The sequence below is a fragment of the Pezoporus wallicus genome, unplaced genomic scaffold (genome assembly GCF_028554395.1).
Source record: "Pezoporus wallicus isolate ANWC-B61680 ecotype Strahan unplaced genomic scaffold, APGP_CSIRO_Pwel_v1 contig_6598, whole genome shotgun sequence".
Taxonomy (NCBI): domain Eukaryota; kingdom Metazoa; phylum Chordata; class Aves; order Psittaciformes; family Psittacidae; genus Pezoporus; species Pezoporus wallicus.
This window is the reverse complement of record NW_026637213.1, coordinates 893652-907079: the sequence shown is the minus strand read 5'-3', so window position 1 is coordinate 907079 and position 13428 is coordinate 893652. Positions and strand designations below refer to the sequence as shown.

The 13428-nt window shown below is 45.9% G+C and overlaps 1 protein-coding gene across 4 annotated transcripts in view; it reads left to right on the top strand.

Moving 5' to 3' along the window:
• Nucleotides 1–13428, top strand: part of TMEM39A (transmembrane protein 39A) — a 48209-nt gene that overhangs the window by 30682 nt on the left and 4099 nt on the right. For all 4 annotated transcript variants that reach the window (XM_057404148.1, XM_057404146.1, XM_057404147.1 and 1 more), the window contains exons 2-4: nucleotides 8694–8874; nucleotides 10774–10996; nucleotides 12368–12451. In XM_057404148.1, coding sequence (XP_057260131.1) covers nucleotides 8694–8874; nucleotides 10774–10996; nucleotides 12368–12451 — 488 coding nt within the window. The remainder of the gene's footprint in view (nucleotides 1–8693; nucleotides 8875–10773; nucleotides 10997–12367; nucleotides 12452–13428) is intronic.

The following is a 13428-nucleotide window of genomic DNA, read 5'->3' as shown; positions in this document are numbered from 1 at the left end:
TTCCCTCCCCTCTCCTTAAATCCACTCTCCAGCTGCAGAATTTGGCCTGTCCCAGTAATCAATGGTGCCATGAAGTTTGCTTTCCTCTTCTTTGTCTACCTAACAGCAGCAGTTCTCTTGTGCTGATGAAAGCTCCACTTACTTCTAACTGTACCACAACCGTACTACAGCTTTTAGGCGGTGGATTTTTAAAACAGGAGGTAAATCTCTAGTAGCTGTGACTTGGGCAAGTCAGTTATGAGCTACCAAACTCTCCTGAAAGATTTCCTGCCATTCTTTGTGGCAAGTAGTCATTGGAGACTCATTTCCAACCTTTTTTCTTTCGACTTTTCGGACAGCTGAATGTGTTGCAAGCGGAAAACAAGACTTTTGGTGGGAAGTGAGTGTTATTATGCAAGCTGGTCAGAAAAGCCATGGCAGAGGCATCCGCATAACATATACTGAAGGTGCTTGGTTTAAAGCTAAATTGTCAGTAGACATCTGTAGCCCAGAATACTTACAATGGAGCATGTGTGCAGATTCAAACAGGTAAATGAGTCTTGGTGTAATTAATTATACCAGGGATTAATGTTACCTATTGCATTTTCCCAGTCTGATCGATTAGTTGCTCCATAAATGGTCACATGAAGTTCTGAACAATGGAAGCAGGAAACTTGTGTATTACCTGTGCCTGTTACTTAGGAGGCAAGTAGAGGGGAGTTGATGTATTCTCTTATGCAATTTTACATTTTAAATCAAATGTGCATTTTATGCAAAATATGATTTATTTAGAATCCCTTGTCATAATTCTGCCTTTCTACAGTGTCGAGGATATGCAAATCATTGTCACACTGGTGCTTTCTGATATGAATCCCAGTGCAATGACTTTGGGTAAGCCTCAAGGAAGCGTTTCTTCCTTGTGTTCTACTCCATTCCTTCGAACTCGTTGCTACAGATGGCAGATGCCTGCCTTATTTTTAGCTATGTGAGGACAAAACAGAAAACTCCTAGTGACTCCCCATGATTTGTCATCATGGCTGATCTCCATTACATTAAACATTGGGATTGGCAGAGGAACAAAACCAGCAGGAAAGCTGCTTCTGTTTGTTTTGAAAAAAAGCTTGTCTAAAGCACTAAAATAATGCTGTAAAAACTATTCGGTGCTACCTGCAGAGACCCCTGGGAGGAGAAATCCTTGCTGAACAGTTTATCCTCTTTGGAATAAGGAAACTGAGGTCTGACGTGGTAAAATAAGTTCTCTGGAAGTGAGTTGAAGAGGAGAGATAAAAAAGCAAAAAAGTTCCTGGTTTGCAGTCCTATACTTAGTCCATTAGACCATGTGTATGTGTTCAGCGTCGGGAAGAGAATGAATGTTTTGGTGGCTTGCTTGGCTGAAAAGATGAGCCCTTAAGGCAAGAGCATCTTTTATCTGTTCCCCTACCCCCCCCCCCAGTAGTGATCTGTTTTGCTGCGTGTTTGCTCTAATCAATTAGAAAAGCAAATTTCAGTGGCTGTAGCCAAAATTCCCTCCCTTTCCCAGTCGCTGTGTGGGGCATGGTGCAGTGGAGGGGATTGATAGCTGTGGTGTAGCTGTACCTGTGCAGTGTTAATGAAGAGCTTTGGTGCAAGATGTACTTAGGAGTGTGTGTTGATAAACTGTATTATCAGCCAGCTTTGATAGCTTTGCCTGTATTGTGTCTGCTAAAACATCCTCCTTGGGATAGAGCATTACTTCCCAGCCAGTGCCCCCTTCTAAACTGAACTTTTGCTTTTGGAAGTAACAGGCACATGGAGCTGGAACTTAAAACTTTTGTGTTGCTGCATACTCAACCCTGTTTTGGAGCTGAAGCTGAAACTTCCAAGTTTTCAGGTGACAGTGCAGGTTGTCTTTGAGAACCATATGTCTCACTCTAATTCCTGCCAGCTCTTTAAATTGAGGCTCTTGCTTTGGATGAGGATAACTTTTTGTCCCTTTCCCCACACCATTTAGAAGCATGGGAACTGTAGGACCAAAATAGACCATGACCCAACTGGTCAGGCCTGCATTTGGAAAAGCTCAGCTTTGCAATTCTGTCATTTTCTCACACACAAGCAAGCCAATGCTGTCTTTATTCCCAGATCCAGCATTTGGCTGTGAGTATTGCTGAATACATCAGAAGAAGCCAAAGAAAATGTTCATGTCTTGTGATACTGTTGTCTTGATGAGGAGTGTGTTATTGGCCACTTGTAGCTGCTGAGCCCTGAAGATCTTGTGTTGTGGGGTTTGGGTTTGTTGTTTTTTTTTTTTTTCCTTCACTTGTTTTTTGAACATAATTTCACTTGTCTTCATTCATAAAATTATGATAGTCTTTCATTAAAGCCTTACTAAGCTGTTTGCTTTGACCTCCTGCACCAGTTAGTTGCACAAGGTAATTACAGGCTTATGAGGTATCCAGGAATCGTTGCTTTGTTGTTCTACTTGCCAGAAGTTCAGTAAGAGCACTTACTGTGTGTATCTTCTTTCCCCCAATTCACAAGGACTTGAACTTGTCTGCAGTCTGAATAGGACCTCTGGAAATCTTTCCCTCACACCCCCTGAAGTAAGATCTTTGAGGGGACTTTTAAGGAATGTGTAGGATTTGTGTTGGAAATCTCTCTGGTTTTAAAAATGGCTTTTTCAACCTCTTGGATAGTTTTCTTGCTCTGGAGTATTAAGAACTTAAATCTACGTCCTCTCCTTAAAGAGCGCATCAGCAAAATGAGCTGTGCACTTTAACCTGGAGAGGTTTTTCCTGTAACCTTTCCTTTTCTGCTCCCATTTTTGTCTGTGGGTATTTGAAGCACAAACGGCAAGTGCTGTCTTCAGCTTGTCTTTAGCTACAACTTCTATTTTCCCCCTCTAACCTGCCTGCTTAGCTCTGGCCTTCCTTGCTGAAGATGCCTGGAATGAGTCATAAAATATACATGTAAATTCTTGCCTTTTTCTTGCTACTTTCACCCTTCTGTTTTGACACGTGTGTAGAGGACTGACAGATGGAGCTGTGCTGCCTTAGAAAAGCCTATGCTGACTTGGCCTTGCTGGGTTAGTTTTGGTACTACAGAAAAATCCCTTGGTTCTTAGTCATTGAGCAAAGCTTAGCCTTGCTGGTGCATCACTTCATGATGGGGATTCACCACCCAGCTCTGTCTTTCTCACCCACTCCTGGGGTGTGCTTTATGGGGGCTTCTGCCTCTCTCCACACCAGATCTCTTTCTTAATCTGTCGCTCCGTGTGGCATGAGGACTTGGAAAAATGTGCTGACTTGGGAGACCTCCTCCTAACCGGTTTTGCTTCCCAGCCCAGGGCCGGGCCTTTGGAGCCAGCCTGAGTTGAAAGGTTGTGTTGACTTAGTGCTGCACAAGCCAAATATTTAGCTTTCCATCTGATAACCTGTCAGTTGTTTCCTCCCTCATAACAACCTAATGCTTTTTTATTCCCAAACCGAGTTAGGGCTTCATCCATGGAAGTTCTGCAGCTTCTTGGCTTTCGGAGTAGCAGATGTGAGGGTGCTGACAAGGTGGCCTCATGGCATGGGTGCAGCCATTGCTGCTCCTCAGCTCTCGACCATTTCGGTGTGATGGTGGGTGAATGGGTTACCAGCTTTATGTCTCATTTTTCCAGATGTCAAAATGGTTTTATTTAACATAAATAAATAGAGGCTCACACTAAAAGGAAGTAAAATCAAGCCATAGTAACAAGGACTCGCAGGAGTTCAAAAGAAAATTTCACTATAAAGTAGATTTGCTGATAATTTGCTAAGACATTTGGATTGCTGGACAAATGCATGTTTGGGATGAGGCTGCCCAGCTACAGTGACTTGAAGTGAGGGCATGATTAACCAAGAGACCTTTTACATTGCTTGTTTCAATTTCACAGACTGATGGGGGTAGAGGGGAGGAAGAGGAGAAAGAGCTGTTTGTCTGCCAGCTGAAAGTCACCACTGTTACAGTACATACTTAATCCCAAAGGTTAGAGAATCCCACTCTATTTTTCTCCTCCCATCCTTCCAGAAATGGTTTCACCTGGGGCTGGGAACTCTTTTTCCAGCAGTGCTAACAAGGTTTTATAAATAAGCCGCTGTTGGGGATGCAGTGAGTTGTCACCTGTGGAGTGAAAACAGAGGCTGTGCTGGGGGCAGAGCTTTTTGCTCAGGTCAGGGTGAACTGTCCAGCTCTTAGATGATCCCTTGCCTTTGTGGTCCAGGAGCTTGTGCCTCAGGGCTTGTCCATACAGTCGACTTCCAGGATATGTGTTTCTTTTTGAAGGAAAATAACCTAGAAGCCAGTGCTCCTGACAGCAGGGGACAGGCAGCGGCAGCAGCAGGGAGGAATTGACAGATACCGGGACACAGGAGTGCTTTGGAGATGGGCAGCACTGAATGGCTGCTTCTGGCACTAAACAACACTAGGAGCTTGTATGTTGCTGAGGAGAAGGTAGGCAGAGCTCCCTTGCTAACAGCAACAGAGGCAGTTTGTTGCTTCACCCCAAGATGTCACATACTTATTGACAGGAAAAAGGCTACTTTGGTCAAGACATTGCAGTGAGATACTTGTGGTCTCAAGTGAGGGTGGGTACGTTTCCCTTGCTGCTCTTGATTGTAGCTGGTTATAGGACTTGTGGAGGCAAGGAGAGCCTCTTGAGTGTTTTCCAAGCTCTGCAGCTAGCTTCCTAAGAGGATTGAAGGCTTTCTCATTTTCTCATATTAAAAAACAACCACACCATCAACATAACTGGCTGAGCATTGTAGCATTTCCAGCAAAGAGATAGGGAACCAGGCAAACTTTTCATTCTGATGACTCACTGACTCTCTCCTGATTTGCCTCTTGCAAGAACTGTTTGGGCAGCTGCTGATGCAGGAACATGATGCATTGGTCCCTGGGGAGCAGAACGGAGCTGCGTGGTGCTTCAGCTCTGAACTGGTGGATAGTTCATCTGCCTTGCTCTTCACCAATAAAGCCTTGTTCACAGCTGTGGTTCTTGCCTGGGGAGCTGATGGGGAGAAGGAGTGTTGGTGCAGACAAACAAAATGCCCAAGTGCTTTTTGTAGTCTTAAAAGCAAGAATTTGAAATCAGAGGGGCTGATGCATTATGTTCCTGGATCTTATTATAACCATGTCACAGCTGAAGGTTTTGTCTGTGGTCCCTCTCTAGGACCCAAGAGTTGCCCAAACACATATCCATCCTCTTTGTGAGGACAGGACCACTGTTCTATACTTGCTCCACAGATCATTCTTGTGTGATGTTAAGATGCCCATGTGTGTCTGAGAGAGGAGATCTTGTGAGCTCGGCAGCTTCTCTTCTGGGGGTGTTGGAGATGGAGGGACTACAAGTATGCAACTTATTTTGAGCAAAATTATAGGTGAACTGGGAAGACCTCAGAGCAGCTTCCAGTATCTGAAGGGGGCTACAAGGATGTTGGAGAAGGACTGTAGTAATAGGACATGGGGTGATGGGTTCAAACTGAAACAGGGGAAGTTCAGGTTAGATGTAAGGAAGAAGTTCTTCACTGTGAGGGTGTCCATGCACTGGCACAAGTTGCTCAGAGAAGCTATGGCTGCCCCATCCCTGACAGTGTTCAAGGCCAGGAGCAACCTGCTCTAGTGGAAAGTGTCTGTGCCCATGGCAGGGGTTTGGAACTGGGTGATCTTAAGGCCCTTTCCAACCCAAACCATTCCATGATTCTGTGAACAATGTGGAATCACATTAATGGACTAAAGAGTCTTGTCAGGAAGCTTTTCTATTACTCAGTTTTTGTGCCTGTGACTCCATAAAATAAGCTTCCTGGTGGGGTGGGGACTCTGAAGACAGAGAAGGGAGTGTGGTAGACTCCCAGTGTGCTCTGAGGCTCTTAATTAACACTTTGTGTGACTTGGATGCACACAGGAACATTATCTGTTGGACTAAAGGGTCATGGACACTTTTTTTCCCCCAAGTTAGGATATTTTTTACAGTAGAATCATGCCTTTGTTTATTAATTGAAAACTATTAAGAGGCTTTTCCCATGTCTGTCCCCTCCAAAAGGAGAGTTATTTATTGGTTCAAGGCCAAAACAAGCAAACTTGGAGTCAAACTGATCTGTAATCTCCCTGCTTTGTTTCACTTTATCTGGGGAGCTTCAGTGTGGCTGGGTTTACAAAACAAAAGCAAACAACCCAGGGATGGTTCTGAGGCACATTTTGCTCTAAGATTTAGCTGATTTCATTCAACTCCAGTGAAGTAAAGTTATTTAAAACTTGAGGAACAGCCCAGTCTGTATGTTCACAGATCACTGTGAAAGGGCTTATTCAAGTGCAGTTAAAATATGGTGCACTGATGTTCAGGAGGGCTCCTTTCTTTTCCACAGGCATTCTTTTTGAGTGGTAGAAACCTACATTTTACTGGTTGCAAAGCCAGAGGGGGGGAGTACAATTGCACAGTGTCCAAGTGACTATATGGGTGAGCATGTGGAGCATACTAATGGGATAACACTAATATTAATGGGACACTACTAATGAGAGTTGTTAAATTATTGACATGTATTACTGAATGTGGCATCAAACACCTTCCACTGTTAATAGCACTAATCAAACCACCAGCTCATTGCATCCGTAATCAGAAACATCCTGGAGGTTGAATCACACTGTTTTAGCTTCCACAGGCCCCTATAATAGCTTAATCTGTCTTAAAATGCTTTCAAAAGTTGCTTCTTTTAGAGGTTTTCCTAAGTTTTTTCTTCATCTTGGCAGCTGATGTAAAGTGTTTGGATGCTCTAATGAATTCTGCAGTGTCTGTTGCTGCCCCTGCTCATCTGCTGTACACAGGAGACTTTTCTTCTGTTTATATTTAATTCATGAAATACAAATATTCCCAACTCATATTCTAGAACATCCTAGAGAAACTTCTCTGAAAGCTTTAGTCTTCACTACAAAGAGAAGGTGAAGGAAAAGAAAGGTAAGGAAGGCTTCAATTCTCTCTTGTGTCCTCATTGGAATTAGAAGGAGAGTTTTGAAGTCTGCCAAAACATATTCTTTGCTTCCAACCCCAAATTATCCAATGTTTGTTCTCTCCTTTCATGTCATTTCACAACTCTTCTTGCTTTGGGTATGCATGACCTTCATCTGGGTATGTGGAAAGCATTCAGCTTTTGAAACATCTTGATTTTTGTGGAGATGCTGAGAGCAGGGATGAAGGATGGGAAATTTTAACCCAAAGGACGATTCTTTGAGGGAGTCCAGTTTTCCTCCACACTGCTCATGGGCACAGTGTGTGTGACTCACTAAGCACACACTCAGCTGTGATTCCTCAGGGGTTTCAAGGAGGTGATAACTGAGTTCTGAATAGATGAGTTCCATCTGTAAATTCAGAAGCTAGATCCAGAGTTCCCTGGAAGGCGAGAGGTACTTTTTTGGATGCTGGGTTTAGTTCTGACTATGCTGCTTTGTGAAAAGGGCAGCTGCTGAGCGTCCAGACACACCAGAAGCCTTGCAGTGAGGTGCTCATTCAGTGCCTTGATTCTGTACAGCACAAGCAGTTAGAATGACTTCCAGATTCACACTCTCTTCTGCCTGCTGGCCATCAGCAACTTCCCCAACTGCAGAAATCCTTCAGTGGCATGTGGAAACTGGGGGAATAAAAGCAAAGTCATATGGGAAATTATAAAGTCTGTGCCAGAGAATCCACCTTTGTTATTGATATTCGGAGCTGCCCAGGCTCTCATATTCATTCAGTTTAAGGACCTCACTGATTTAAATGTGTCACTTGAAATAAATATTTAAAGGCTTACTTTTAACCTTTTTATTTCTGTTTTTTGAGGGCTGGGGTACGTGACTACCTATATGTGCATTGAAGTACATGTATACATGAGTGGTTTGCTGCACTAATCTGCTAACTAGAACCGCTTTTAAGTGGACCTCCTACCATTGTGTCAGTCAGGCTTGCTTAGTACAGAAGGGATCTCACAGAAGCCTAGAATGGTTTGAGTTGGAAGGGACCTTAAAGTTCATCCGGTTCCAACGCCCTGCCATGGGCAGGGCCACCTTCCACTAGAGCAGGTTGCTCCAAGCCCCATCCAGTCTGGCCTTGAACACTGCCAGGGATGGGGTTGCCACAGCTTCTCTGGGCACCCTGTGCCAGGGCCTCACCACCCTGGCAGGGAAGAACTCCTTCCTTATATCCAGTCTAAATCTACCCTCTTTCAGTTTGAAGCCATTACCTCGTGTCTGGGCTTCTTGATCAGAACCATGCATCTTCATGGAGATCAGTCTGTTCAGACCTCTGTCAGAGAGGGTCCAAATCACCCACCAACACCCGAGCCTGTCAGTGTGTTGGGTCATTGAAAGACCTGTGAAGCTGTAGTAGCCCCATGCACCAGAACAGGGAGAGGGCTCTTCCCAGGCTTGCTTTTGACATGAGGCACAGAGTAGTATGTTCTCCAGCACTAGCCATACCCCTTGTGCTTTCCAGCCCACAGGAAGTGCAAACAGGCACTGATGGCTAATTTAAACAGCTGCTTTTAAAGACACAGTGTCAGTGGTGTCCATTCAGTGTATGCAAGCAGACTCTGATCTGGTGCCACTGAAATGCCACAGTGCTTTAGGGTGGTGATGGATGCCCCACAGTGCTCTGAGTGTGTGAGTGTATTCCTTTTGCGTGAACTCACTTGGCCAGGGTGTGAACTAAGTTTGCAGCTTAAACGATGTTTCTGCCTCCTTTGCAGACGTGGGAAAGCTTCAGGATCGTGGAGTGGGTCTCAGGGAGGCACTGGAAGTGGCTTGGTTCCTGGTCATGCCCGGTGGAAGGAGGGGACCCAGCCGGCAGCAGCTAAGCCGTTCAGCTTTGCCTTCTCTCCAGACGCTGGTTGGCGGGAGCTGTGGGAACGGTGCTGGGTTGAGAAACAGGTGAGGACAAAGGGAGGGTTGTGGAGATATCTGTAGTGGCACCAGAAGCTGAGGAGCCTTGATCCACTCTGTGCATGAGTGTGGCTTCATGGTTAAAGTGAGAAACTGGGGCACGGGAACCTTGAGCCCTCTGCTGTGGCATTAGGAGGTGGCCCATCCAAGAGGGAATATGCCCTGCATGACAAACCTCTTCCAGCTTCTCCCCTGAGCTCTGCTACCATGATTCCCTTTATGGCCCCTCTCATGACTTCATGCATTAAAATCAGCCTTGTGGGGAGGATTGTGGAAGTGGTCACAGCCACCCTTCACTGCTCACCATGGTCATAATGACCAGGGGTGGAATGGCACAGTGCTCAGATTGTCTTTCCCTGCAGCAGTCACCAGAGCAGTGAGTCCTGGCAGATTATGAGTTCTTGCCTCTTGCTCACTTGTCTGCAGTGCTACAGGGAGTCAGTGTGACCTGTCAGAGCTCAGCTGTGAGTCCCCCTCCTATGTGATAGAAAGGCATCCTCCTGCCCTGCCTATCTTCTGTTTTAGTCCTGCTGGCTGCAGATGAGACTCATTCAGTTGGCAAAGCTCCTCTCAATTTTTTGAGGAAGTTGGAGGCTGAAAAAAGAACACACAGTGACATTTAGATCTCCACATTTGGCACAAAGACTAAAAAGGCCCAATGTTACTTCCTTCCGTACAGAAGTTAGCAAACTAGAGAAGCTCTGCTGTATGCTGAGGCCCTGATCAACCTGGTTCATCCTTACAGAGTAAAGAGATCCAAGCCATTTAGTTTTGGCCTTTAAAGACTTCTCTGGCTGGGACAGATTGGACAGATGTCACACTCAAAGCTTCTTGAGCAACAAGTGACTGTTTAGACCATGGAGTCAGTGCCTCAGGGTCCTGGGCAAGCGCTGTTTATCCTGCTTGCAGTCAGACACAGCAGAGTTTGTGTCTGAGCTTCCAGTCTGCTGGAGCTTTTAGTTGTCCTGTCCTCCTCCAAAGCCTAGGAAAAAAGGAAGTGTGAGAACACTTGAGAAGTCATCCTCTAGGAAGTGGCTGAACTGCTCTGTTCCATTTTTAGTTACCCCTCACAGAGGAACTGTGAGCAGAGGAACGATGGACACTTTGCAGTGCTGGAGAAAGAGGCTGGGTGCTACTGTAATGTCTTAGTGATGGGTGGGCGGAGTGAATATTCATAGGATCATAGAATGGGTTTGGGTTGGAAGGAACCTTCAGAGGTCATCTAGCCCAACCCCCCTGCGATGAGCAGGCACATCTTCATCTAGATTAGGGTGCCCAGAACCAGCCTGGCCTTAAATGTCTCCAGGGATGGTGCATCCACCACCTCTCTTGGGCAACCTGTGCCAGTGTTTTACCACCCTCAGTGTAAAGAATCTCCCCTCTTTTAGTTTAAAACCACCACCCCTCATCCTGTTGCAACAAGCCCTGCTCAAAAGTTTCTCCCCATCTTTCTTCTAGGCCCCTTTTAAGAACTGAAAGTCTGCAATAAAGTCTCCCTGGAGCCTTCTCCAGGTTGAACAACCCCAACTTTCTCAGCCTTTCCTGATATGGAGAGATAACATTAAGTGCTCAGTTTGGCACAGAGTCCTCAATGCTTGTTGCTTGGAGTTTTTTCCTCACTCTGTGTACTTGACTTCCTCCATCTTCAAGTTTGGTCTGTCACAACAGCTCAATCTGCTGCCTGGAGAAAACGCTGAATGCTGGTTTTGGCTGAACTAAGATAAAGCTCACCACTAGTCTCATGCCAGAAATACAAATGTGAGACTGCTGCCACCTCTCCTCTAGCAATGCTCAGTCCCAAATTCACAATCTCAAGCACTCCCTGTCCTGCAGAATGGTAGAGATGATGTAGGATGTTTACCAAGTGAGTGCTGTGTGTCTCCTCAGGAATGGTAGTGCCATCAGCCTCTCGGCGCCTCCCATCACGGCACTGATCACTCCAGAGCCTGTCCGTCACTGCCGCATCCCTGAGCTGCCACTGGATGGGAGCCTTCTCTTTGAATTCCTGTTCTTCATCTACCTGCTGGTAGCCCTCTTCATTCAGTACATCAACATCTACAAGACTGTCTGGTGGTACCCATACAATCACCCTGCTTCCTGCACCTCACTGGTGAGTTCCCCAGCAAATGGCATCACTCATGGTTTTTCATTACACAGCTTCTTTTCATGCTTCCTCAGGCCAGAAGTCACCAAACATTTGACATTAGGGGAGTGAAGGAGAGTTCACATGCAACCCCATCAGCCAGGATCACGTAATCCCCCATTTTACAGGGGAGAAAATACATAGAAGGTGAGAAAGAAGTGCCAGCATGACTCCTTCAGTGGAAATTCCTTGCATGGCCTAGCTAGATCCTAGGGTTTGAAATGGAGTTGAGACTCCAGGAGCCTGCTGTCTCCTGCTGTGGGTGCCCCTTCGCAGTGGAAACAACAGAACCTGAGAGAAGGAAGATGGTGCAAGTTTTCTTTAGGATCTCACAGCGTATCAGCAGCAGAGGAGTTGGGGAAGAGATCCTCAGGTTACATCAAGCTTCCAGTCTCCTCAGTTTTAGTCTTCTTCCTGGCGTAATAAGCTGCACAGTGTGGCAATGACCTGTACCTGAGTCAGCAAACCTCATGTGAGTGAAGCTAGCTTCTGAAGTAGTCCTTCAGTTTTTATGGTGTCCTTGCTGCTTGGAAGCATGAAGTGGTTCCTTAGTTAACTATACCGGCAGGTGGTGCTGGTGGTGCAGTTATCAGTTTCGAGTTCAGCTCTGCCGTGCTGGACACAGCTTGCTTTAAACAGTAGTTTTAGGCTCCCTACCTGAAAGGATTTAATGGTCATTTGTTTGTTCCCATCAGAAATCAAGCATTCTTTTTCACCTAAAATGGCCTTGAAGTCCCAAGCAGCAGTATTCACACTCTGCTAACTGTTCTAGCCACAACACCTTTGATAGCTTCCTTCAAAAATCAGAAGGGGTCCAAAAACTGTATCTAATTTGAAGAAGCCAGAGCCAACATTAAACTTCTGATACAGATCTATGGCTCGTGAAGATGACATTTCTCAGATCAACCTGATTATCAGGGAATATTGGTCACCACAGACCATTTCTAAGACCAAGTGCTAAAGTGAACTGGTGTGCTCGCTCTGGGCTCCGTTTCATCTGCCCTTGCTCTGGTTGCTTATTGGCTTTTCCAGGGATGACTTGCAATCCTGCTCCAAGATGTCCCTTTGACCACAAAAACACCTGCCTGAAGGGTGGGTTTGTTTTCAGTGGAAATCTCTCCATGGGAAGGAACCTCCATGTGGGGAAGATCTTACATCTGGAGACGTTCCTGTGTTACTGATGTTTATCCATTCTCCCTTATCCCTAACAGAGAGACTTGGGGAACGCTTACCCGAGGTCCTGATGCACTCGAGCAGGCAGCTTTCCTGTCCCACCCCAGCTGGGTGGTTCCAGAGCCCCTTCCCCTGGTGAAGACCCTTTTTTCTTTCCTCCTTCAGAACTTTCACCTCATTGACTATCACCTGGCGGCGTTCATCACAGTGATGCTGGCGCGGAGGCTGGTGTGGGCCCTCATCTCTGAGGTAACATAACCATCTCGGAGGCTTCCTCTCCTGCCCCTAGTACTGGTTGTAGAGCATGACCATCTGTGGCCTCAGAAAGTTCTGCAAGTTGGAGAGCTGGAGGGTTTCTTCCCCCCCAGAACAAGTCTGCATGCGAAGGACTAAGATTTTGGGGATGCTTTCTCCTTGAGCCCATTCGTGTCCCGCAGTATTGGGTAACTCAGTTGCCTCTGCAGATAGAAAGAGGTGAAGGAGATGCTCCCACTTGCTTCTTTATCGCTGCAGGCCAGTATTGTACCTCACTATCTCGAGGCAGAGAAGTGGCTGAGGGAATTGCAAGTCAGTTAGCAGAAAGGCAACTAGGGAGTTAGCCAAGAATGAACAGGAGATGAGAGGGGAAAGGTCAGGAGGAGGATGTCTGAGTACACTGAACTGAAATAGGAATAGGTGATAGAACTGCTTTTCCAGTCCTGGTTACTCAGTAACTTTAGGACTCTGGTCATGCCACCTCAGATTTTGAAGACCCTCTGTGAGAGCAGAACCAGGCCAAACGTATGTTTGACAAAGGTCTTTTTGAGGAGATGGAAGTTCTGTCCTCTGAAATGGTTAATACAACACAAGGCTAAGCAATACATTTAAAAACAGATAAAGGAACCGTTGTGTCCTGTGGAATGAGTGAATGGAGAAGATGGAATCTCTGAAGTTCTCCTTTCATCTCTGATTCCTCTCATTTTCATTTATGTTCCCATTCTCCATAAAACTTCTTGCACATCCCATCTAAGAGCTGTAGCCCCTGAGAAGCTTTCCATAGTTCAGTTACCTTCTCCCTCCTGGAGGCAGGAACAAGCTTTCTCCCTTTCCTTTCCAAGGTGGTGCCTCCTCAATGAACTGCAGCCTGTACACCCAGTAGATGAGGGGTGGAAATCTAGCTTTGGGATTAGCAGGGTGCACCATCTTCTCCTCCCTCAGCTGAGAACTGTGACATGCCAGTTCTTTAG